The sequence below is a fragment of the Thalassophryne amazonica genome, chromosome 8 (genome assembly GCF_902500255.1).
Source record: "Thalassophryne amazonica chromosome 8, fThaAma1.1, whole genome shotgun sequence".
Lineage (NCBI taxonomy): Eukaryota > Metazoa > Chordata > Actinopteri > Batrachoidiformes > Batrachoididae > Thalassophryne > Thalassophryne amazonica.
Genome location: NC_047110.1, coordinates 102,070,111 through 102,097,955, shown reverse-complemented (window position 1 = coordinate 102,097,955; position 27,845 = coordinate 102,070,111). Strand labels below are relative to the sequence as shown.

The window sequence follows — 27,845 nt, the reverse complement described above, 5'->3', positions numbered from 1 at the left end:
ATAAGACTTAGGCTTACTCTTCATAGCTCCTTTTCTAATAAAGAAACATTTATAAATATGATAGAAAAAATTGTCAATGTATTTGAGGGTATCATATTTTTGTCAAACAGTTGCTTGAAAATATGTCAGTCAGAAAATTCATGTTGGTGTAATGGGCAGACATGAACAGCACAGTTAGGCCAACGTGCCCGTGTAGTTTTACAAAATGGGAGCAGTTAACTGGTTAACTTACCCGACTTTTCAGGCGCTTAGTTTCATGGCTATTTTATTTGACATATAGCTGTAGATTATATGACATGTAAAATTCAAGACCCTGAATATACAGTAGTGTTCAGAATAATAGTAGTGCTATGTGACTAAAAAGATTAATCCAGGTTTTGAGTATATTTCTTATTGTTACATGGGAAACAAGATACCAGTAGATTCAGTAGATTCTCACAAATCCAACAAGACCAAGCATTCATGATATGCATACTCTTAAGGCTATGAAATTGGGCTATTAGTAAAAAAAAGTAGAAAAGGGGGTGTTCACAATAATAATAGTGTGGCATTCAGTCAGTGAGTTCGTCAATTTTGTGGAACAAACAGGTGTGAATCAGGTGTCCCCTATTTGAGGATGAAGCCAGCACCTGTTGAACATGCTTTTCTCTTTGAAAGCCTGAGGAAAATGGGACATTCAAGACATTGTTCAGAAGAACAGCGTAGTTTGATTAAAAAGTTGATTGGAGAGGGGAAAACTTATATGCAGGTGCAAAAAATTATAGGCTGTTCATCTACAATGATCTCCAATGCTTTAAAATGGAAAAAAAAAAAAAAAAAAAACAGACGCGTGGAAGAAAACAACCATCAAAATGATAGAAAAATAACTAGAATGGCAAAGGCTCACCCATTGATCAGCTCCAGGATGATCAAAGACAGTCTGGAGTTACCTGTAAGTGCTGTGACAGTTAGAAGACGCCTGTGTGAAGCTAATTTATTTGCAAGAATCCATCGCAAAGTCCCTCTGTTAAATAAAAGACGTGCAGAAGAGGTTACAATTTGCCAAAGAACACATCAACTGGCCTAAAGAGAAATGGAGGAATATTTTGTGGACTGATGAGAGTAAAATTGTTCTTTTTGGGTCCCAGGGCCACAGACAGTTTGTGAGAGGACCCCCAAACTCTGAATTCAAGCCACAGTTCACAGTGAAGACAGTGAAGCATGGTGGTGCAAGCATCATGATATGGGCATGTTTCTCCTACTATGGTGTTGAGCCTATATATCGCATACCAGGTATCATGGATCAGTTTGGATATGTCAAAATACTTGAAGAGGTCATGTTGCCTTATGCTGAAGAGGACATGCCCTTGAAATGGGTGTTTCAACAAGACAATGACCCCAAGCACACTAGTAAACGAGCAAAATCTTGGTTCCAAACCAACAAAATTAATGCCTCGCAGATGTGAAGAAATCATGAAAAACTGTGGTTATACAACTAAATACTAGTTTAGTGATTCACAGGATTGCTAAAAAAGCAGTTTGAACATAATAGTTTTGAGTTTGTAGCGTCAACAGCGGATGCTACTATTATTGTGAACACCCCCTTTTTCCTACTTTTTTTTTTACTAATAACCCAATTTCATAGTCTTTTTAGTCACATAGCACTACTATTATTCTGAACACTACTGTAAGACAACCCCATTTTTTCAGATGTACTCTCAAGGAAAAATAAAAACATCCCTTTAATCTGATCAGTTTTTATACTAAGGCATCTCAGATAAAGACCTCAAGGTGGATCTCTATCATAGAGTATCATAGAGAGCAGACCAGCTACAAGGAAAATGTTTTGAACTCAGTCTCACGGTGTGGTCCTGAGCTGGACCTTCATGCGGTACGGTTTGGGAGTCTGAGTGACCCCATAGACTGGAGTGTAGTCCGGCTTTCCTCCATCCTCAGGCCAGATGAACTTGAACTTCCTGAGCAGAGTCACCATGACGAGGAAAAGCTCCATACGAGCCAGACCCTCTCCAAGACACATCCGAGGACCTGACGCACCAGCAAGGAAGAAAGAAAATACATGTGAAACATACTTTTTCTGAAACAAACTATTGTAAGTTTGCAACTTCTGAAGCTTCTGACCTGCAGAGAACGGCATGAAGGCTTCTGGCTTAACAAACTCTCCCTGCTCGTTGAGGAAGTTTTCAGGATGGAATTCATTTGGGAATTTCCACTGTCCCTCTTCATTCAGCACTGAGTACATGTTCTGGATGATCAGTGTTCCCTGAGAAGTTAAAATAAATGAATGAATGAATGAATAATTAAATAAAAATGACAAACAGCTGTGAAAATCTAATAAAGTTTCCAGATAGTCACTTAAAAAAAAGTAAATATTCTCTTTGGTATCCCAAGTTATTGGTGTGTGTGTGTGTGTGTGTGTGGGGGGGGGGGGGTCCAGAATTAATCCCTATTCCAGACCTTCATGCTTGTGTTGTGAGGGTGCATGTTGCCTCTTTTTTCCATTTTCCGCAGCACTTTTTCCATTTTTTAACAACTGGTTTAACTGAACTCCAAAGGAAATTTAGTGACTTTAACATAATAATAATAATATTCCCTTTAATATAAAGGGAAGTCTGAGGTTCCCAGCTGGAGCTGTTGCCCCCGTGACCCGATCCTGGATAAGTGGTTAAAGATGAACTAAGCTGAGCTATTTTTCTTACTGGCTTGGTTAAAGTGAGGCAGGATAAGTGAATGGCAGCAAGAGCAGCAAGGCAGTTTGAGTTGTCTGTGAGACCAAGCTCTTGGGTTCACATGAGTTCTGTTTAAATAAAGAAACCAAACTTTTAATGATGTTTTCGTTTATTCTGATGCCATAAAACCACATCAAATTCATTGAATGTGTCAGGATCTGCCCCGGCCCGGGTTTCATGTCTTGGTTTTCCCCTTATTTGGGTCTAGGCTTCCGCTGAGGATTTTACGGTTTTAGTTTTTATATCATTATACGTTGTCATTTAAGTCTTGGCTTGGTTCTGTTTGTTTCTTTGTATTCTGTAGTCCCTGGTTTTGTTTTTGTTCATCATTTATTTCCTATTCAATCAATATTTTTTTTTGTCATGTTTACTGTATTCACTTTCCTGTATCAGGTCCTCACTAGTTTTAGTTATTATCATTAGTTTTCTGGTTTTACACTCTTTGACTCGCCACCTTAGTTCTTAGTTTTGCCTGTTTGTTTTGTTTGCGTTTATTATAGTTTGTCAAGCATGTCACATTTTGCACCATTGGGTTTTCTGTCACTTAATTATCTTGCACCAGTTCACTTTGCTTTTGTCTTACTGCAGTCTCTTGCACTTACCTTTGTCTTCTCTGGCCACGCCCCCTTCCAGCATCTTCTGCACACCTGTTCCTCATTTCACTGCCTGATTCTTCCACTAGTATTTAGGCCCTCACAGTCTCTCGCCAGATTGTTGTATTTTTGCACTTTCCAGCCTCAGGCCATTGTCCAGTTTAGTCTTGTAGTATTTCTGACCTTGCTTGTGTTATCGATTGCCACCTCGTCTTATCCCTGAACTCTGCTTGTTTTTTGACTTTGCCTCTGCCTCAGCCCTGTGAACTCCTTGATGCTGTGTATTTGGAACTTTGCTTGTTTTTGGACTTTGGACTCAGCTTGCTACCTGCCTGTACCTCCACTACGTTGACTGATATCCTGTGTTCTGAACCTGTTGCCTGCTTACCAAATAAAGCCATTTTTTTTAAATCCTACACCTGTGTCTGTGAGTCTGCATATGCCTCCTACAACCTTCAGGGCCAAGCCACGACGAATCATGACAGAATGTTGGTACATTTGGTAATGGTAGAATACACTGAATCATGACATTTCTTGCATGCTGTGTATGTCATGGCGGGGTGTGGCTTGGCACAGAAGGAGGTAGGACACACAATGCAGACTCACAGGCAAAGGAGTAAAGGTGAAAAGGCTTTATCAAGATAACAGGCAATGGTACGGTACACAGTGAGGTAGTCAGCGGGGCAGTGGTACAGGCTGACGAGACGCAGATTCGTAAGTCAGCAAACAAGCAGAGGTCAGGTGCACAGCGTGGTGGAGATTGGAGAACACAAGCAAAGGTGGAAAACACGACGCAAACAGGACTGATTCAAGGATACGAGGATGAGTAACAGGTACAACAAACTGGCAGGGGACAAAGAGAAAGTGAGGGCTTAAATACCAGGGGAGTAATCGGGGCGTGATGTGAAGCAGGTGCGAGGAAGGTTCTAGAAGGGGCGTGGCCAGACAAGACAGGGAAGACAGGTTGGTGTGACAGACAAGACAAGTGAGTGCAAGTGACCCCACCCACTACCAAACAGAGACAAAAAGAACTGAATACCACAGAAAATAAAAGGCAGAACTTAACTAAGATGGAACTCACTACATGGCTAAAGTGCAAAGGAAAAAAAACAACTGACTACAGTGAAAGGCAGAGTGCAAATACAAAGAAAAAATAAAAAGCAAAGACTAAACTAGAACTCACTGGTGGCAAAAATAGAATAACAGATAAATGATACACTAATGATAACAAAGAGGCAAACATGCTAATGACTAACTACAAATAAATGATGACCAGAGAATTCAATAAATAAACAAAGGAACATAACCAGATGAAAACACTGAAGATAAATAATAACCAAAACCAGAGACTAAGGCATAATACAATAAAAATGACAAAATTAAACGGAGACTGAAGTAACAAGCAATAAAGAAAAACAAACAACATGCCAGACAGGAACTAAGACAAAACTAAATACATGGCAACACAGAAAATAAATGAAACAAAACTAATCATAAATAGAACACGACCTAGATGAAAAAACAGACTGGTTAAAGAATGAAAAGCAATAAAAATACAAAAGTGGAAAAGCAAAACAGAACAGACAATAAACGTGACAAAAATAAAACAGCTATCAAATCAAGGCTGGTGTCACCGACCGATCAGTCCCCCCTGAAAACCGGGCTGCCTTTTGCATCTGCGCATGCGTCATTAGCCACGTTTCACAGATGAAAACCTCGGTTCTGCTTCAAACTACACCATCTGTCTCAATGACAGATAACTAAAGCTTTTGTACAACAATCATTTCCAGATAAATTCAGCATTATTTCATCATAAAAGACAGATGAAGCGATCAGAGCGCCGCGGTTAAACGAGCTGCTAGCAGATGCGTTCACTGCGCATCGGTCATTTCAAAGTGTCACAAAATTTTGCAGAGTTTCTGCTTAAAACGGCCTCCTTTCTGCGTAATGCTGACTTTAGAATGATTTAAGAGGTTTTACCTTTATCATCTGATGGTTAATAATCCCATTAATCTATTTGATTGTTTTGTGTGAAGAGACTCTATCTCAGACATGCTGCTGTGGTCCGAAATGACGCATGTGCAGATACAAAAGGCGGACCGATTTTTAGGGGTGGACTGATTTTTTGGTCTACGACACTGAGGCAGAACATGGGTACAAGAAAAGGGGAAAAAGAAATCATAACCCCGAACAGGGCCGAAACCTGACAACGTACTTAATTCTGAGTTGATACTGATAATTTAGCACTTGGCTCCATCTTACCTTTGGGATGGAATACCCCATGAGGTTGGTGTCTTTAGTGGTACTGTGGAAGACGGACAGAGGAACAGTGTTGGAAAGCCTCAGTGCTTCATGCAGCACAGCCTGATGAGGAGGACAGATGGAAGATGTTCTGTTTTATCTGAAAATTCAGACTCTCTCCAGGAGCTCTGCTGTACGTTGAAGACATTTAGATATCGGAAGAAACTTTGGAATATCAGCCTTTATTTTATGGTATTTGCATGTAGATGTGTTTAACATGTGGTTCCATGGCTGTTGCTTGCAGTCACTGCATCAAGTCAACAAATGACTGACATCAGGGAGTTTTGGTTTTTTTTTCACCTCTTTCAGAGATGAAAAGCTTGTCAGTTGGGTTAACGTCTGGTGATCAACTTTGATAGTCCAGAGCCTTCACTATCTTCTCCCTGAATTAATTCTTCTGAAGTCAGTGTGTCATGATAATGATTTTTTTGTTGTACAATATATTGTGTCAGAAATCATTTTGATAAACAATATTATCATCATTTTAGTCTTTTTAATGCAGCTGAATTGTCAAGGTCACTGTTGATGTCACTGACTGTTCTTTTGAGGATTTTGTTTGCAGTGATTGTTCCTTTGCTTGACTGACCTAATCGGTGTCTGTGGATCAGCAGACCACAGATTTATTTGTTTGTTTCAACATTTCAAACTGGTGTGTTGGCTGTGCAATGCCTTGGACTGATTTTCCCTCTTTTCTCTGATTTAAAATGACTTTTTCCTCTCATAGCCAACTCTTAGGTCTTTTAACTCCTGCAGTCTTCATGGGTGATGCCAAAGTTATAACCCAGAGTTGACATTTAGAGCTATTGTCTAAAAAAACAAACAAAAAACAAAACAAAACAAACAAAAAAAAACCTGAATGGGCAAATCCCCCACTCAGGTCTGGGTACAATTCTCCACTGCATATTGGATAAAATCATGATCTAAGTAAGGTCACCTGGTATGTATTGGATTCCGTAGAATCAGTTATAGGTGCCTGTAACCTTCTGATACTTTGTTACAAATCAAGCAGAGCACTCCTGGGTTTCAAAAAATGTGTTCCACTACTTTTCCTGCCAAAAAACAGGGCAGTATTTCACAAAGAAAGTTATTTTCTGCGCTGTTCAACACATCTGGATGTAATCACCATAAACTAAAGGCTGAAATTCCAAACTAGATGTCTCAAACGTACAACAAAACCAAATAAAATGGTGTTGCTGATTTTCTGACTGTATAAAATGGGAACTAGCAGCCTCAAATTTAAATATGCTTTTTGTGTGCGCACATGAAATAGTGACACCAAAGTTACCTGCACATAAGGCATGTTGCCTCTGTCATCAAAACTGGCTTGTTCCTTCCCTGCCAACACCCGGTCGATCTCCTGCTGACAGCGTTCTAGTCCAAGACGGGGGGGGGGGGGGGACAAAATGTTGACAAAATAAACAAATAAATAATAAGATATTTCTACATTATAAAATCAAAACCATGAATAACTAGAAGGACTCAGAGAGTGCAAACCTCTGCCAAGGCCATGGGGTCACTGACACCATAACATCTACACGCCGTGGAATCATTGAACATAAAAAAGTCTAACAATGATTTTTGCTCAGTAGTAAAAAAGGTTTCATCTGCTGTGACTGGATAGCATGTATCCTTAGCGCTTGGCATCACAGTTTATTGCAACTTGCACCTTTCCCAGAAGCTACTGTCATCTGAGCACTGATATTGATATTGCATGTGCTTATAGACAAAAACAAATAAGAGACAAAATTCAATTTATTATTCAACTAAACTGCAAATATATGAATTTTTTTTAACATTTATGAAACACTTCTCTAAACAAGGCCATAGGGTCACTGACCCTAAAGAGATTCCCTCCTTGGCACAGTGATCTATTTCTTTTTGTCTCTTTTTCTAAAATTGTATATAATAATCATTAGATTATTAATATATAAACAAAAATAAATTTAACAAATATTACAATTTGAAAACAAATGCACCCGAACGTGATGACAGCTGCAACTGCTTAATGCTAACTTTTAACACTGAAAATGCCATAGACATACTAACGAGTTAGCATCGGGATCCGGATCATGATCCGGATCACCACTAAAATTTAATCACTTGTTCCTCTTGTCATTTCCAACCACTCCACAAAATTTCAACAAAAATAAATTTAAGAAATATTACAATTTGAAAACAAATGCACCCGAACGTGATGACAGCTGCAACTGCTTAATGCTAACTTTTAACATTGAAAATGCCATAGACATGCTAACGCATTAGCATCGGGATCCGGATCGTGATCCGGATCACCACTAAAATTTAATCACTTGTTCCTCTTGTCATTTCCAGCCACTCAACAAAATTTAATCAAAATCCATTCAAAACTTTTTGAGTTATCCTGCTGACAAACAGACAAACAAACAAACGCAACCGAAAACATAACCTCCTTGGCGGAGGTAACAAGAGAAAAAGATAGTGAAGATAAATGCTTTTCCAAATTCTAACAAAGGCGTGTGTGTGCATGCGCACACGCTCATGCATGGACAAAGCACAGCATAAATTACCATTTACGTGTTGTCGTGAGAGCAGATGTCTGTGTGAAGTACATGCACGTGTGTTAACACAGTATGAACTGGAGGAGCCTCTGTTCAGCTCGCTGTCACGCGTCTGTCCCGTCTACTGCACTTCCTGTCTTATTTTGATATCCCTCGTCTCTTGTGCATTGTCATGGCTTTCTTCCCGTGTCTCTTCCCAGGTGTGCGGTCTATTTAACCTTCCGTGCTCTCTGTTAGATCTCGTGTATTTCCTGCATTCCCTGTGTTGTTGTACTTCCCTGCTTTGCCTCCTTGCCACGGGTTTTTGCCTGCCCTTGTGGACTCTGGTGCCTGGTCAGACTGCCTCTCTGGTTTTGAACTCATGCCTATTCTATGGACTGACATCTGAGCTGTGGGTCACACTTTCTGCATCACCCACTGTACTGGTGCGCTTCTTAATTAAAGACCATTTTTTTAGTTCTAGTGTTTTCTGGTGTTTGATTTGTTGTCACTGTACCTCATGTTTTTGGACCTTGTCTGCCGTCCTGACTGTTCTCCTGCCAAACCCCTCATGGACACTGTCGCCTGTTTGGACTGATATCCTGTGTATTGACCTCTGAGCTCCTCTCATGTGACTCAATAAAGACTGTATTTTGTACCTTCCAATGTGATCTCTGTACTGGGCTCTGAACCATTGTCCACATGTAACAGGTGCATTGCACAAAATAAATGTTATTGGTAGTTTCCACTCAATGCCAGATGGTTTTTATGTGCAGTCATATACATTCTCTACGTCACGAGTGTGTAATTCTAAAAACAAGGTGTGGTCAGGCATCGAGCGTGCACGTTCATATCGTTTAACACCAGAATGCATTTGCACCGGTGTGGCCAACTGAACGGTCCCCCCTAAAAATCATGCCCCCCGCCTTCAATGCGCATGCGTGTTTTCACTGCGTTAGCCGTGGTTCACGAATTATCACCTTGTTTCTGTTTAAACCTGCACTCCAGTCATCATCTGTCTCAGCGACAGATATCTGAAGCTTTTGTACAACAATCATTTCCAAAAATTCAGCATTATTTCATAATAAAAGACGGAGGAAGCGATCAGAGCGCAGCAGCAGCACGAAATGCTGGTGCTGTGTTCACGGCGTCTCTGTCATTTCAAAGCTCCAGTAGCGACTCACTGATTATCGCCTCGTTTCTGCTTAAAACTGACTTTAGAATGATTTAAGAGGTTTTACCTTTATCATCTGATGTTTAATAATCCCATTAATCCATTTGATCGCTTTGGGTGTCTCAGATGAGCTGCTGTGGTCCCAAATGATGCATGCGCAGTGGAGGTAGGATGGACCAGTTTTTAGGGGAACCGTTCGGTCTGCGACACCGGGAACAACCAAAAACCTGGCTTAAAGTCCAGTACAGTGTGCTTCTGGTATTTACAGAGTACAAAAGTCAAGTAGTCCCACATGTGGGGAATCGTGGCATATGCACACTCTGAACTCAGGGACGTCAATAAGCACCATGAAACTGAACTATAAAAAAAATTTAGTGCTCACTCAGTCCAACTGTGCCAAAGTGCACAACACACAGACAAGACAGAAAGAGCAGGGAATCATGGTGGCTTTGTGGTAGTACATCTAATGCCTCACAGCAAGAAGGTCATGGGATTGCTTCCCTGTGTGGATTTTGTCTGTGTGGGTTTCCTCCAAGAACTCTGGTGTCCTCCCACAATCAAAAACATGTTTATTTAGGGTCTGCTCTTTTCTCTGCCGCTGACCAAGGCAGAGTCTCTACATCTGGAGTTGGTCCCCGGGCGCCAAACTGTGGCTGCCCACTGCTCCTAGTAGTTGGATTGTGTCTAACTTTTATTAGGATGGGTAAAATGCAGAGGACAGATTTCATTGTGTGTATATGTGCAATGACAATAAAGGCTCTATTCTATTATATTTCAGAAAATAGCTTCATGATACTTGCATTTATTCAGGAATTTGCCTGTGAGATTCATCTCAAAGGCAAACTTTGCTCTGTCCACCCAGAATCAGTTCCTCACCAGAAAATGTATTTGCATCCACTTAATGTGACAGCAGCATGCACCTGGTGCACTCTGGTTTAGAGACACTGGTTGATTTTATGATAGAACCACGACATAACCAAACAGCATAAATCCAACACAGGGCTACTTTGTGTCCGTAGGGTGAATAAAAAGTCTGGCCTCAACTTTATCTAAAGTCTGGGTCTTTTAGTGAAGCTTAGGGCTAGTGGCCGGCGATCACCTTAGTATTTCTTCTGTTTTTCTTGTTGCTTAATGCTAACAAATTATACCTTAAGTGTACTTTTTCTGGCCGAATGATTTTGTTTTGCTTGAGCTGCTGCCCCCGCGACCTGACTCCAGATGAAGCGGAAGAAAATGGATGGATGGATTGATGATTTTGTTTTCTTTTCCTCTCTGTGCAAGATGCGACTGGAATTCACATTCTGGATTGGATGATTTCTGTGGCTCCGCTGTAGGAACAGATCCAACAAGTGGCTCAATGTCTGTTGTCTGTGTGCTTGCTCTAGGGGTTGCTAAGTATAGATCTTACTTGTGTAAAGCGCCTTGAGGCAGCTTGTTGTGATTTGGTGCTATATAGACTAAATAAATTGAAATTTAATTGAAATCCAACACCTTTGCCCTCCGTGCCGACTCCTATGTTCTGTTTAGGTTGCAACCAATAATCAAAACCTTATATGTGGAGAAAAACATGCTAAAAGAGACTGAGATAAACTAGAGACATAAAGTTACACATGCCATCATACCTTGTACATGTGGGTAAGTCATAAGGTAGAGGAAAGCAGTGAGCAGTGTGTTGGAGGTCGTGTCCGTCCCAGCAAAGTGAAGATCTATTAAATATATGAAGAGTTGTTCTTCTGAAAATGAGGAGTCGCCATCACATCTCTGGAGACAGAAGAGTCATCTTTAATTTGCATTGTCTACCTGAAATCATTTTGTATCTTTGATGTATGCCTATTTTACAGCTTGGGATTTCTTCAAAGTGCATCTGAACAGACAAGATGTGCAAGTAGACCTTCATCATTTCCACACACACAAACCTTGTCCATTTCGTCCAGGTAGCAATCAATCAAGTCTCGTGGTTTTCCTGGGATTCTGGTCACCTTGTGCTCTTTTACCAAATCCTTTATAATTTTTTTACATGTCTGGAAAAATGAAGTCAAAAAATTGTACAATTTTAAAATCCTTGATTTGAGTATTAATGCTCATTTGTGTAATATTATAAAAAAGTTCATAAATCACCATCATATGTTTGTGTTATATTTCATAGTCCTATGTGGTCTTGATATGAGGACAATTCTGTCCAAAACTGAACCACTTTATCTTTGACTAACACACAACCCTTCCATTGCATTTAACTGATCGTTGTGGTTGGAGGTTTACATACACTCATCATGGGCATCATGGCCATGATATCTTTGAACAGTTCTTTTGCTAGGGTGGAATGACTGTACAAGCATATTCATGACTGTAAAGAGGAAGAAATGGGTGCAAAACCAAAAACAACAGTCAACACATCGGGAGAATCATGGTGCAACAGGTAGCTAGTAGTCATAGCGTAGTGAGGTTCGTGAGGTGGCAGGCAGGTAGCAGTCGGGGTGGCGGGCAGTTCGTGAGCCTGCAGAGCACAGTCAGTTCGCTGTTGGGTGGTTTGGCAGTCAGCCAGAGGGGCACAGTTGGGTTGTCGCAAGTCAGGTCATCGTCGGGCAGATCAGCCATTAGCCAAAAGGGTACAGTAAGGTCATCATAAGGGCAGGTGGCTGAGCCATCAGTACCTGAGGCGTCATCAAGAGGGTGGCTGGGCGGCCCCTCTGGAGCAGGAACTGCACAAGGTGAGGCACACCAGTCCTCAGCCATCCAAGAATAGTGCAACAGATTGCTGAAACAATCTTTCACTTGCTGGCAAAAGCACCATATTTGGTACACATGTGCTCCAGGACCTATTCTCTCAGAAAAGTACATTACACATGTTGAAAAACAAAATGGCCACAATTTTTCCAGATGGCCACCATTTGAAGTGGTTTTAAACCATGTTTGAGCTAGATCTTGATGGAATAATGCTATGTCGATGTTCTATACATTGAAATATATGTTTCTAAGTATGAAAATCTAATTCTGCATTTAGACAAATGTAATTATTGAAAACTAAGATGATATGACAGGAATTAAATGATGAAACACACTCTTAGCAATGCTTTTAATTTGAACAAATGACTGTCCAGTATGTACATGTACAGTTACTGTAGTACTGTGCATGTTGCATTTCAACAGTATAAGGAGATGTGGTACTGCTAATCTGGGGTAGGCTAGAGCTTTAGACATATGATGAAACTTTTCCTGGTAGGTAGGATGATGACAACCTCCTGTCTACATTTTGCAAAAAAAATGTGAAGAAGCATATGGAGCAGGAATTGATTTTCTTTTGATTCATGTGGTGGATTAGTCAAACATTTGGTCCTCACATTTGCATGCACACAACTGTGTACACTTGAGGCTGAAACAATAGCATTTGCATCACCCTCGGCATTTGGTCTTGCAGCCACATTTTGTCAACTGCTGACAACTCTTGGCAATTGGTGGAAGAGTTGTCCAAAAAACTTGCATATGAGTGCGTGTTAGTGTGAATGTTTCTCTCTATGTGGCCCTGTGACAGACTGATGTCCTGTTAAGGGTGTACCCTGCTTCATGCACTATGACTGCTGGGCTAGGCTCCAGCACCCCCGTGACCCTTAATTGAAGTAAGTGGGTATAGAAAATGGACATAGTACTAGAATTGTAACTTTTCTTGTAATAGCTACAGTAAAGATTCCCTGTACATATAAGCATTTGGCCCAAATTTTAACCTTGCTTTTAACCAGTTCTTCAACAATACAAATCACTTTGTCTTTAGCTGACTCTCAGTCATTCCACCGGGTTTGGTCCCACTTGGATCAAAACTCTGTTTTTCTTCAAACGTTCGTACGGATTTACTAATGCTCCTGCTTTACATGGGTCTAAGAAACAATAAAAGACTTAAACTTCACCTCAACATTCTTTAAGGCCTTCCGGAAGGGCAGAGGCAGCTTACGAACCACAGGAAAAGAATCGTACACCTGTGAAGAAAGATGAACTTATTTTAGAATCAGAATCAATTTTATTGCCAAGTAAGTTCTCACAATCAAGGAATTGATCTTGTGTTGTTGGTGCATCAACAACAATAACAAAAAAAAGGAAAAAATATTTCTGTAAGAAGTAAAAGAGTCAAATAGTGAAATAGGTAGGCAAAACTATATACACACACACTCATCTTCAACCGCTTAGTCCAATTAAGGGTTGCGGGGGGCTGGAGCCTATCCCAGCAGTCATAGAGCGTGAGGCGGGATACACGCAGGACAGGATGCCAGTCTGTCGCAGGGCCACATACAGACAAACACATTCACACCTGCCCACACACCTACAGACAATTTAAAGTTTCCAATCCACCTAACCTGCATGTCTTTGGATGTGGGAGGAAACTGGAGCACCCAGACAGAACCCACGCAAACACTGGGAGAATACACAAATTCCACACAGAAAGGCCACATGTGGGAATCGAACCCATGACCTTCTCGCTGTGAGGCAACAGTGCTAACCACTAATCCACCGTGCTGCCTGAAACTATATTCATTGTGAAATAAAGATAACCGTTATACAGTTAAACCATTAAACCAGTGTACAGGTGTACAGTTCCTTTCAGTGCAGGGATGGCCAACCTGTACTTTGTGCAAGTTGGAGTGGGGGAGGCAGGGTAAATGGGGTTCTCTGGTGTTATTTATCAGTTTAGCTGCGGCTGGAAAGAAGCTGTTTTTGTATCTTGAGGTTTTTGGTCCTGATGGACCTTAGCCGCCTGCCAAAGGGAAGGGTGAGAAAAAGTTTGTGACCTGGGTAGGAGGGATCAGCCACAGTCTTCCTTACTCACCTCAAGGCCCTGGAGGTGTACAGGTCCTGTAGGGATCGCAGACTACAGTCGGTCACCTTCTCTGCTGCATGGATGATGTGCTGCAGTCTGCTCCTGTCCTTAGCAGTGACAGCAGCGTACCAGACGGTGATGGAAGACAAGATGATGGATTCAATGATGGCAGAGTAGAAGTTCACCATCACTGTTTTTCGCAAGTTGAATTTCCTCAGGTACCGCAGAAAGTACATCCTCTGTTGTGCTCTCTTGATGAGAGAGCTGATGTTCAGCCTCCACTTGAGGTCCTGGGTGATGATGATCCACAGGTAATGAAAGGACTCCACAATGGTGACTGGAGAGTCACACAGGGTGATGGGATGGCCAGGACTGGGTTCTTTCTGAAGGCAACAACCATCTCCACTGTCTTGAGGGCGTTGAGCTCCAGATTGTTCTGTCTGCACCAAGACACCAGGTGACCGATCTCCCGTCCGTAGGCAGACTCGTCCCCATCAGAGATGAGGCTGATGAGGGTCGAATCATCTGCAAAAATCAGGAGTTTCGCAGACTGGTGACTGCAGGTGCAGCTGTTGGTGTACAGGGAGTAGAGGAGAAAGAACGCAGCCTTGGGTGGATCCGGTACTGATGGACTGTGTTGGAGATGTGCCCTCTCAGCGTCACATGCTGCCTTCTGTTGGACAAGAAGTCAGTGATCCACCTGTAGGTGGAGTCAGGCATGCCAAGCTGAGAGAGCTTGGGATGATTGTGTTAACAGCAGAGCTGAAGTCCACAAACAGAATCCTGGTGTAGGTTCCTGGGGAGTCCAGATGCTGAAGGATGAAGTGGAGAGCCATGTTGACAGTGTTGTCTACAGACCTGTTGGCTCTGTAGGCGAACTGCAGGGGATCCAGGTGTGAGTCAGAGATGGCCTTGAGGTGTGTGAGGACAATGTGCTGGAAGGTCTTCATCGCCACAGAGGTCAGGGCAACAGGTCTGTAGTCATTAAGACCTGAAGTTCTTTGTTTTTTGGGGATGGGGATGATGGTGGAGGCCTTGAAACATGCTGGCAAATGCTTAGAGAATGCCATGTGGCTAAAGGAATTTGGCTACTTTCAGCCACAGAGCCTTTTTCATAGTCATACATAGTTCATACAAATTACACACCAGGTGAAATTATTTGGGAAACTACCTTTGATGAACCCTTTGCTATGTGAATTTGGCTTCTAATGATGTCTGTATCATTTATAACAGATGAATTGTGTGGCTCAAGGAGACTAACTGTGGCTAAAGAGACAACATGTCATGAAGCCACATTAGCTAAGCATTAAAATATCAGCGCAAGCCCAATAATCCCATTATGTAGGCTTTGCTCTTAGCAGACAAATCTGATGACATTTTCACTTGAAGCAAAAGACGAGCCAAATACAAAACTGTTGGGCAGAAATTATGTTTCAAACTAATGTTTGTGGTGGCCAATATATATATATATATATATATATATATATATATATATATATATATATATATATATATATATATATATATATATATATATATATATATATACACTCAACAAAAATATAAATGCAACACTTTGGTTTTGCTCCCATTTTGTATGAGATGAACTCAAGATCTAAAACTTTTTCCACATACACAATATCACCATTTCCCTCAAATATTGTTCACAAACCAGTCTAAATCTGTGATAGTGAGCACTTCTCCTTTGCTGAGATAATCCATCCCACCTCACAGGTGTGCCATATCAAGATGCTGATTAGACACCATGATTAGTGCACAGGTGTGCCTTAGACTGCCCACAATAAAGACCACTCTGAAAGGTGCAGTTTTATCACACAGCACAATGCCACAAATGTTGCAAGATTTGAGGGAGCGTGCAATTGGCATGCTGACAGCAGGAATGTCAACCAGAGCTGTTGCGCGTGTATTGAATGTTCATTTCTCTACCATAAGCCGTCTCCAAAGGCGTTTCAGAGAATTTGTCAGTACATCCAACCAGCCTTACAACCGCAGACCACGTGTAACCACACCAGCCCAGGACCACCACATCCAGCATGTTCACCTCCAAGATCGTCTGAGACCAGCCACTTGGACAGCTGCTGAAACAATCGGTTTGCATAACCAAAGAATTTCTGCACAAACTGTCAGAAACCATCTCAGGGAAGCTCATCTGCATGCTTGTCGTCCTCATTGGGGTCTCGACCTGACTCCAGTTCGTCGTCGTAACCGACTTGAGTGGGCAAATGCTCACATTCGCTGGCGTTTGGCACGTTGGAGAGGTGTTTTCTTCAACTCTATGCGAAGGAGATGTGTTGCACTGCATGAGGCAAATGGTGGTCACACCAGATACTGACTGGTATCCCCCCCAATAAAACAAAACTGCACCTTTCAGAGTGGCCTTTTATTGTGGGCAGTCTAAGGCACACCTGTGCACTAATCATGGTGTCTAATCAGCATCTTGATATGGCACACCTGTGAGGTGGGATGGATTATCTCAGCAAAGGAGAAGTGCTCACTATCACAGATTTAGACTGGATTGTGAACATTTGAGGGAAATGGTGATATTGTGTATGTGGAAAAAGATTTAGATCTTTGAGTTCATCTCATACAAAATGGAAGCAAAACCAAAAGTGCTGCGTTTATATTTTTGTTGAGTGTATATATATATATATATATATATATATATATATATATATATATATATATATATATATATATATTAGGGGTGGGCAAACATAAAAAATTTTAATCGCATTAATTCAGTGACTTTCTGTGATTAATCATGATTAATCGCATGGTATATGTGAAACCCAAAAATGAATTCAAAAGCCGCTTAAAAGCAGTTTTATTTGAAAATGTACATTGCATAAATTCGAAAATGTAAATTTCAACTGAAACACTAACGAAATCAAATATAAAACCACTGGCAGGTCATTTGTTATCCTGTTTCATATCAAAATAACAATATTCATGTCCATGACTAAATGTACTAAAACAAATACGTCACAATTGTACACATACCACAATTTGATATGTGTACAACTGTGATGTATTTGTTTTAGTATACGAGGTCTGTCCATAAAGTATAGGTCCTTTTTATTTTTTTCAAAAACTATATGGATTTCATTCATATGTTTTTACGTCAGACATGCTTGAACCCTCGTGCGCATGCGTGAGTTTTTCCACGCCTGTCGGTGACGTCATTCGCCTGTGAGCACTCCTTGTGGGAGGAGTCGTCCAGCCCCTCGTCGGAATTCCTTTGTCTGAGAAGTTGCTGAGAGACTGGCGCTTTGTTTGATCAAAATTTTTTCTAAACCTGTGAGACACATCGAAGTGGACATGGTTCGAAAAATTAAGATGGTTTTCAGTGAAAATTTTAACAGCTGATGAGAGATTTTGAGGTGATTCTGTCGCTTTAAGGACTTCCCATGGTGCGAGACGTCGCGCAGCGCTCTCAGGCGCCATCATCAGCCTGTTTCAAGCTTAAAACCTCCATATTTCAGGCTCTGTTGATCCAGGACGTCGTGAGAGAACAGAGAAGTTTCAGAAGAAGTCGGTTTCAGCATTTTATCCGGATATTCCACTGTTAAAGGAGATTTTTTTAATTTAAGACGTGCGGGCGGATTGCAGCGTCGGCTCGCAGCCGCCGCGACGCTCCGCCACAGGAAAAACACCTCTGTTGGAAGCCTTAAGGACAAGTTGGAACATCTCCAGCTGATAAACAATTTCTCATATACTCACTCCACTGAAAGCCATCAAAAGCCAACTGGATTTTAACAAATGGTTATCAACACAGAGGTGTTTTTCCTGTGCCGCCGCACCGCGTCGGCTGCGTCCCGACGCGCGGACCCATCCGCACGGACCCGTCCGCACGTCTTTCATTAAAAAAATCTCCTTTAACAGTGGAATATCCGGATAAAATGCTGAAACCGACTTCTTCTGAAACGTCTCTGTTCTCTCACGACGTCCTGGATCAATAGAGCCTGAAATGTGGAGGTTTTCAGCTTGAAACAGGCTGATGATGGCGCCTGAGAGCGCTGCACGACGTCTCGCACCGTGGGAAGTCCTTAAAGCGACAGAATCACCTCAAAATCTCTCATCAGCTGTTAAAATTTTCACTGAAAACCAGCTTAATTTTTCGAACCGTGTCCACTTCGATGTGTCTCACAGGTTTAGAAAAAATTTTGATCAAACAAAGCGCCAGTCTCTCAGCAACTTCTCAGACAAAGGAATTCCGATGAGGGGCTGGACGACTCCTCCCACAAGGAGTGCTCACAGGCGAATGACGTCACCGACAGGCGTGGAAAAACTCACGCATGCGCACGAGGGTTCAAGCATGTCTGACGTAAAAACATATAAATGAAATCCATATAGTTTTTGAAAAAAATAAAAAGGACCTATACTTTACGGACAGCCCTCGTATTTAGATTTTGTTGTGATTTGGCACTTTATAAGCCAATTAATTTTAATTGAACATTTTATTGAGTCTTAAAGTAAATAAATATGAATTTGGTCACTGGATCCTTAAACTTTGTACATAATGAACTCTACATGGTGAATCCTTGATCTCTGGACAGAAATAGGAATAAACAAAATCTGTAGTTTTTGTCAAAGGCATTTCCTTTCAGACATTGGCATGAATGTGTTTCCATATATCTGAGCTGAGCTTACAGCTGCTGTGCTTCACTTGAGGATGTAATTTGAAAAGAAAATACAGCACGTTTCATTTTGGGAGGAAAAAAAAAAACTTTTAGTCGATTGTAGTTTCTTGTCTGTATTACATTTGGAAAGCAGCGATTCATTTTGAAGTTATTAATTCCGACCGGACTCTTGTCTCGGCCGTGCAGCGTTTCGAGCTGTGTGAACTGAACGGAGGACGATTCTCGTTTCTTGACAGCAACAAGAGTCCCAGTTAGTGACTTTAATCCACACAAAAACGACTGACGATATTTTAATGGCTTTGCGAGGGGTTAAGAAGTGGCTTCCCGTTTCTGAAGAGCAGTGAATCAAAGAACCAACGAGCTACTGGATCGAAGCATTGCTTCAATGGTTCATGGTTTCAAAGTGGAGCCGTGCTGCAGAAATGGTTTATTACAGACCAAACCCTGAATATCCGACTTTATTTGTACGTCCGTATGACTCTGAAATTCGGAAAAAATCCGTATAATTTACGGACTATAGGTTGACATGAAAACCACCGAGAAGCTGCGTTCACCACGGGGACACGTTCGGCTATTCGAGATTATTCAAGATTTTTTTTTTTTTTACCGATGACGAACGATGCGTAAAAAAAATTTTGATCCGGGCCTGATCCTGTAGAACTTTGTACCGAAAATGTCCATTCAAAAGTTAGGCGTCTTTGTGCATTGCATAGTCTGTACTTTTCTCGATCCTCGTGTCGTTTTCTGTGTGAACTCAGCTATCAGCAGGAAGCAGCAGCATAAGCTCGCCCCCGACTGACGCTTTCAAAATAAAAGGCAACGAGCAACAGTCATAAGGCTAAAAAAAAAAAAAAAAAAAAAGCGTTAAGGGGAGGAACAAAATTGTCGGCGATAATGACCTCAACGTTGCCCAGCCCTAATATATATATGTTTGGTGAGGATTTACAAGCTGCAGAAAAAGTGTATAGATGTCATGGGTTTGACTTGCAATGACTGAGTGAAGACCAGCTTTGGAAAACTGTATGATCAGTAGTTTTAAAAGTGTTTTACATGAACTGAGGCAAACATTTAGGGAGTATGTCCCATACTTGTATTAGAGCATTAAACAGTACAAACACACTTACCAGAGACCAGGGTCCATTGATTATTTTAGAATTCTCTACAAAGCAGTGAATGATAACGTTGATCAGCTTATCGTCGTAGTTGTAACGGGTATTAAACAGAATCTGACAGATGATGTTGGAGGCTGCATTATGAAACATAACTCGAGGCCAGAAGGTTTTACCTGAAACACACCGACAGCACATGGTGCAACAATAAATGATCTATGAGTTTTTCAACACAGATATCATAATGAAGTTGAGGCAAAGAGGAAACTGGAAATGATTCATAAGAATCAGACTAATAATTAACTACTGACAAACCATTGTTGTTCTCCAGCGTAGTCATTATATATTGTATCTCTCCCAGAATCCTTTCCTCCATGGACTGCTTCCCTAGACCGAAGTTCCTCAGGGTCATCAGGGCAAAGCGACGATGTTCCTTCCAAACTGGGCCATAGTCAACCAGAATGACACCTATAAAGTGTACAGCAACAAAAGAACACTGTTCAAAGATGTAAGCATTCTAAAGTACCAACGGGCCGTGGAGGACTACAGACAAATTTGGCAAGGTGATGCTCATTCCTTTCTACTGAATCACATTATTCTTTTCCAAGGAACCTATGCTAATCAAAAGAGAAGAAAATACAATAACGGGGGTCACATGGTTTCAGTTGAGCTCCACTGGGACATAAGGACACAGAAAGCTCAAGTACAAGAGGGCATGAAATACAAAAGCTATGATATTTTAGCAAGTTATTGCCTGAGTTTAGCAAAAACAGCATCGGGCAGTTTGTGTACAGATTATGATGCGAACAAACGGGGATGTTAGAGGCATGTTAGTGGTGAGTATGAGGCTGTTAGAAGCCCATTATCTGAGTTCCTGGCGGCTACAAAGACAGGTGTAGCGCCATGGCCTCGATTCGCCCTAATTAAATAAATATATTAACGCTGTCTCAACAAAAACCTGAGTTTGGAACTACAGACAAAAGATTGTGTTTTCCCTCTCAGTTGAGAAATTCCTAAGTCATCTGGAGATCTTAAGATAAGCTTGTAGACATCCCCCATGGGCCAACACTGGGATTCACAGCAAAACAAAACTATAATTCAAAGTTCTTCAAAGGGGAGCCCTTGCCTTTTTATCGGTGAATTTTCAGTCATTATGAATTACTGTACATGACATTATAATTGCTTCACGTCAGAATTTGAAATTGTCCAGGCCCGAAGAACCCACTTTTATGAACTCAAGCCAAAGACAGAACCCCTCCTCACACCGAGGACCTTCCCCCCATAACATGTGGTCATAAAACTTTGTCTTAATAACAGCTATTATATTTAAGTTTAAGTGAAGAAAGACATCCTTTTGTTTAAAATAAAAGGAATGAGATCAGCATTCCTATTCATATATATCTAAAGACGTCTAATGTTCGTATTGATTAATAAAACGAAAGGCATTGCATGTGTCTCAGAACAGATATGTCAAAATAGTTAATGTGTTTAAATAATTTCATTTGTGTCTGCACTGTGACCACATGAAGTTTCTGTGAAGTTACACACCCTAAATGGGTGGAGTTTGGTGATGTCAGTCCCCTTTAAAAAGTTAAAACAGAGTCTTGCCACTCTCTCTCTTTCTCTGATGGCAACGCTTCTTTTTCTTTTCTCTTCTTTTCTTAAATGCTTAATTTTATTCTTGGGCCAAGGCCCCATTGCTAAGCTAAGCTAAGGCTACCACTTGGCATTCATTCTTTGTTCATTTTTGATAATTTTAACAAAGTTTTAACCTGACACTTTCAGGTGCGTCAAGTCTTTTGAATTTTTAAGAGAACTTCCGAGCTGAACTTTTCAAATTAATAGCGAATTTACAGAAAAGCGACTCTCCTTTTCCGTTGGCTATTTTGTTTATTCAACGCTTTTAAAGTTTTGCTTTTTTCTAAATTCACGAAGACTTTTAATCTGGCTCCAACAAACTTTTTAAAAGCTACCAGAAATCATTTTCAACAAACGCCTTCCACAACCTCTGGGGTCCAGCAGCTGATGACAGAGCTGATTTCAAACCTGACTGCAAGCAACCATCCTGTCGGTAAAACCAGCCGACCCAAGCCTTTGGGATCACACGGGGAGACCACTGAGTTAACCCCTGATCCAAGTGAGCACGCTGCAGAACCTACATCAGTGACGGACAGGCAGGCCGTCCGAACCACCTTTTCAATGAACCAGCTAAGTGACCCAGTTAAAGGTTCCAGAAAAAGGGTTTGTTGTTAATGGATACAAAGTGGCTCCTCCTTATTAGTATTCTTCCTTTTAAGTATATTCTTATGTTTGTTTAATATTTTTCTTAATAATTGGCTTCAAATTTCATCTCTAAATTCTAATCAGATTTATTTACTTAAAGTCTTTAAGCTTCATCTCTTTTCCTTTCACGTCTCATGAGTGAGTAAGACAATTGTTTCCATGAATGAACTTATTTAATTACTGTCCACAAAAATGCCAGTAAACTGTTCCTTTCTATATAATTGTAAATAAATTGTAATTTTTTCTGCTGTGGTTCATTTTGTGTTCAGAAGGAAACCCTTGGTCAATCGTATTGTGAATTCATGACTTTGAGATCAAAGACTGATTTAATTAAATTGAGATTAATTCATTTGAGACTGATAAATTAATGAATGTTTCAATTAAAGTACCTATGCTATAAATAGGTGGTGCCAAGAGTAATAACTAATAATAGTTATTATTAGTTATTAATAATTGCTCCCGGTGTGTAGTGAGCGCCTTGTATGGCAGCACCCTGACATCGGGGTGAATGTGAGGCATGATTGTAAAGCGCTTTGAGCATCTGATGCAGATGGAAAAGTGCTATATAAATGCAGTCCATTTAAATAATAAGTATTAAACCCTAAATCATTAATTATTTTGGTAACTCATCAGATGGGGCGTAATCCAATCTAATTCAATTTGGGCATTTAACTACTTATTCTGCTATATCTTTACGGTCCCCCGGTGTGAGCCGATCCTGAGGCTTTGTAAATTACATTACATTCATATGGTGCTCGCGTATGAAGTTTTCTTTAAAAATTACGTTACATCTTTTGGTCCCCCGTGTGGAGGCTCTAATAGATAAACTGCTACAATCTTTATGGTTCCCCGTGTGGAGGCTCTATAGGCAGACACCAAATCTATCATTCTGCTCTAAAATTCTCGAAAAAGTGGTTTCACGGCAGCTCGTGGACCACCTTACTAAGAATAATCTTTTTGAGCCAATGCAGTCTGCTTTTAGAAAATATCATTCCATAGAGACAGCTCTCACTAAAGTGGTGAATGAGCTTCTGCTTGCAATGGATTCGGACACCACTATAGTTCTGGTGCTGTTAGATCTCAGTGCTGCATTTGATACCGTGGATCATCATATTCTACTTGATAGGGTGGAAAATCACTTTGGGATTATTGGGAGTGCCCTTACTTGGTTGACGTCATACCTGGCCAGTCGTTCTCACTGTGTTTGTGGCATTTTGGGACTACCTTTCACTGCTATGCTGATGATACTCAATTGTACATGCCGATAACTGCTGGTAATCTCATCCACATAAAATGCTTAGAAGATTGCCTTGCATCAGTGAGAAGCTGGATGTCTAACAACTTCCTACTTTTAAACTCTGATAGGACTGAAATGATGGTTCTTGGTCCAGTGAGACATCGGCATCAATTTGAGCAGTTTATGCTTAGCCTAGGCTTGTGTGTCATACATCACACTGACAAAGTGAGGAACCTTGGGGTAATTTTTGATCCTACATTGTCCTTTGACCTCCACATTAGAAATATTATAAAGACTGCTTTCTTCTGCCTGCGAAATATAGCGAAGATTCGTCCCATCCCATCTATGGCTGATCCTGAGACCCTGATTCATGCATTTGTCTCTTCTAGATTGGACTACTGCAATATTTTATTTTCTGGTTTACCGCAGTCCAGCATTAGGGCTCTCTAATTGGTTCAAAATGCTGCTGCCAAACTTTCGACACAAAGCAGAAAGTTTGACCACATTACACCCATTTTGGCATCCCATTACTGGCTTCCTGTCCCAGTGAGATCAGATTTTAAGGTTCTGCTACTAGCCTATAAAATTGTTCACGGATTGGCACCTCCCTACCCAGCTGACCTAATTAAACCTTACGTACCGGCCCGGGCTTTGCGTTCTCAGGGTGGAGGGCTACCTTGTGTCTGTAGGGTGAATAAAAAGTCTGCTTTCTCTTATCCTGCCTCTGTTAAGACGCTTATTTTCCCTTTCGTATGGCTAGCATACTGGCATAGTATGTTACTATGCTTTTTACTCTTTTAGTTAATTTTATTAGGAAGCGGAGTGGGCCGCGGCCTCAACATTATGGAAAGTCTGGGTTTTTTAGTGAAGCTTAGGGCTAGTGACCGGCGATCACCTTAGTATTTCTTCTGTTTTTCTTGTTGCTTAATGTTGACAAATTACACTGTATTTATTGTCTTTCTGATGCTTGATTCTGCTTTTTTCTTTTCTCTCTGTTTAAGGTGCGGTTCCATCCAGAGATGGGTGTGGTATCTGTTCTGGAAACCCTTGTGTCCTGTGCACCGGTAACATTTCCTGTATGTTCGTTTTGTGAATTGTTTTGTAATTTGTGTCGGTAGCATGGCTGAGGCAGGGGGTCACCCCGTTGAGTCTGGTCTGCTTGAGGTTTCTTCCTTTGAGGGAGTTTTTCCTTACCACTGTCACCTGTGTGGTTGTTATGAGGAGCTGTAAAAGTATGTCTATGATCGATTTAACATCTCGTTATAATCGATCAGATACTTGATGCACACTGTTTTTTTTGGGGGGGGGGGGGTTTGCTTACCATGCTACACAGACAAAACACAGTTTTACTTCTACCCATACTGTTTTAGATGTACAACGTGTGCAGTCACTGCATATGAATGTCAAATGCAACATTTTTGAACCAATCACATGACTTTACTGATCCACACTGAGAGCAACGGCCCGCCCATCTGGGTGCGGAGTTAACTGCAGGCGAAAGAGGTAGAGAGAGTGCTGAGTGAGCAGCTTGCAAGCTGTTGTAGCAACTCCCTGTGTAGTGAAGGCATCTTTGAATGCATCATCTAAAATTGAAGTCCGTTTCCTGTCAGTCTTTGAGTGTTCTGAGTTCGCTCCCCACATGAAACTACCAAGAGGTGGGAAAAGCCCCAACAGCACGACTGATGTTTTATGTAAATTGCAATGGTTTGAAGGAGCTGATATGACCCACATGTGATTATATAGCAGCACAAAAGCGTAAGATGTACTTTATTACATAATGGCTGAGTGGATCCTTGTCATTTGATTGGTGCTTTGTAAGTCACATGACATGGATTATTTGTCCCATTTGTGTTGCATTGCATTTAGAGTGAAGTTTGGTTCCATTTAGTGTGCAAAATTTGGTTCCTTACGTTTGGTACCATTGCACTCTACACACACACACACCCACACACACATGCACGCACCCACACACATGCATGTGTGCATGCACACACACACACATACACCTGCGCACACATGCACGCGCCCACACACATGCACGTGTGCATACACACACACACACACACACACACCTACACACCCACCCACACACACCTGCGCACACATGCACACACCCACACACACACAGTCTGGATGCATGAAGAGCTGTTCAGATGAAAAGCTGAGGTGATTCTTGGCTGTACTGAGGAACTACACAGTGTTTTTTTTTATGGAAGTCCGAAGTCACCGGACTACACGTCACGATTTGGACTTTAGCAGCAGTGGAACACCAAAATGTAAGTCCCTTTTCTGTTGTTTATGAATTAATAAAATATCAAATGACAAGGATCTATTTTAGCCGTTATATAAAATGAATCATGAATGTTTTGTATTCTTTCAATGGGATGAATATTTCATGAGGTGAAAGCTGAAACAAACCATTCAACTCATAAACATTCATTATTTGTATACTCGTACATTTATTTGTAGCCATCTCCAAGGTAACAACTACTTCCGTTATGTGGCACTGGTGGCCCCCTTTAGATGGAGCTCCAAGAAAACAGGTTGGGGACAGCTGTTCTCAACTAACCTCCTGTTTAATTACAGTGCTGCTTTGTATCCATAAGCATTTTCTTTCAAATACATACACAAATAAAAAAAAAAACCCTCTAATTACCACCAGTTGTTTTACCTTTTTTCTGGCCAACCTCATTGATAAAGAGGTCTTTGGGTCGTCCAGCAAAATCGGTCGCCTTTGTCACCATTGCCTCCTTCATGGCCTGCACACCATTTAAGATGACAGCGGGTTGGAAGCCAATAAACAAACTGTAGACATTTCCATAAGTTCTTCTCAGCTGGGAAAGAGCAAAAAAATATAACAAGTAATATTACCAGCAAGAAAAGAAAAGGTAGTACTGCAAAGACATCCAGTTGTCGCTTTAGACCACTGGCTAGCATTACCTAAAAAAAGCTGGTGGATTATGTTTTTAAAGGAAAGTTGGTGCACAGATGTAACAGAGCTGAAGAAGATGTGATGTTCTAATTTAGAAGGGCTCTTCATCTACTGCAAGATTTTTCATTCAGTGCTGGAGTTTTCTTTGTTTCGACTGGTGAGTCTTTACATCTGTCCTCAAGAGTATTAGAGTGCAACACTACAACAACAGTGGCTGTTCATCTTTAATACAAGTGTAGTTTTGGGGCTCTCTGACCACCAGCCAGCAGGTATAAATTTAAAGCTGACAAGCTTGTAGTAAAGTCTGCCAAGAGATGGTCCAAACAAGCAGCTCAAGAATGTAATGAGTGCTCTGTTTGGTGTGTCCTTGAAGCTGCAGACAAAGATCTGAATGGGCACACCAGCACTGTAACATCCTTCATGAGTTTCTGGGAGGTTGTGTGTGTTCCCACCAGGATTTGCTGACATTATAAACCATGGGTTACAGCAAAACTCGGACAGCTCTACCTGGCTAAAGAACATGTCTACACGAGTGGGACCAAAGCCTTTTACAATAAGATACAAAAACAAAGGATATAAAAGCAGTTGTGGGATACTCTGAAAAGCTGTAGAACCTGTTTTCAGTCAATGACCCAGTGTGAAAAATCCTGAAAAACATCACAAACTAAAAGAAGCATCCCTCAACTGTGTAGGGAACCAGTAATCACCTGATGACCTACAAAAGCACAAAGACCAATGTCTCAACCACCTACCCAAAAGTCAACACAGACCAGCTGTCCATCTTCTTCTTTAAGAGCTTCAACAGATCATTGGAGTAGTGTGGTGCTCCAACATTCCAAAGAAACCAAAGACCACAAGATGGAATAGGTCTAGACCTGTTGCTCTGACATCTTTATTCATGAGCTCATTTGAAAGCCTTGCATTGGCCCACCTAATGAACATCAGTGGACCACTGCTGGGCCCCCTTCAAGCACGTCAGCTGATGAGGACACTGCTTTACTGCAGTATTTCAATGGACCTATGCATGAATCATGTTAGTGGACTTCAAGTTCAATGTTCAACACCATCATCTCAGATGTCCAACCCACCTCTCTGTGTCAGCGTCTACCTGTCAGTGGATCATCAACTTTCTGACAGGCAGAAGAAAATAATGAGGTGGTAATTCATTTCCAGCACTTGCACAGTTAATACTGGTGCACCCTCAGGATGTATGCTTTGCACTTCACTTTTTTCACTACTTTGTTAAGTTACAAAAGTTTGCAAATGACATCGCAGTCACTTACCTTATCAAGGACGCTGATTAGGCGCTGCACTTTTTCCATATTTTGTTATGTTACAACCTTATTCCAAAATGGATTAATTTAGTTTTTTCACAACACCCCATGATGACAATGTGAAAACTTTTTTATAATTAAATTTTGGCAAATTTATATATACGAGGTCTGTTAGAAAAGTATCCGACCTTATTATTTTTTTCAAAAACCATATGGATTTGAATCACATGTGATT

General features: G+C 41.0%; 1 protein-coding gene across 1 annotated transcript in view; it reads right to left on the bottom strand.

Annotated features, from left to right (window-relative positions):
- Positions 1-1,815: 1,815 nt before the first annotated feature.
- LOC117516190 (cytochrome P450 2J6-like) overlaps positions 1,816-27,845 on the bottom strand; it is a 36,369-nt gene continuing 10,339 nt past the window's right edge. The window contains exons 2-11 of the mRNA XM_034177102.1: positions 26,076-26,238; positions 20,200-20,352; positions 19,900-20,060; positions 13,210-13,278; positions 11,227-11,331; positions 10,933-11,071; positions 6,906-6,991; positions 5,582-5,683; positions 2,119-2,260; positions 1,816-2,025 (exon numbers count right to left, since the gene is read on the bottom strand). Of these exons, the coding sequence (XP_034032993.1) occupies positions 1,838-2,025; positions 2,119-2,260; positions 5,582-5,683; positions 6,906-6,991; positions 10,933-11,071; positions 11,227-11,331; positions 13,210-13,278; positions 19,900-20,060; positions 20,200-20,352; positions 26,076-26,238 (1,308 nt within the window). The 3' untranslated portion in view covers positions 1,816-1,837. The remainder of the gene's footprint in view (positions 2,026-2,118; positions 2,261-5,581; positions 5,684-6,905; positions 6,992-10,932; positions 11,072-11,226; positions 11,332-13,209; positions 13,279-19,899; positions 20,061-20,199; positions 20,353-26,075; positions 26,239-27,845) is intronic.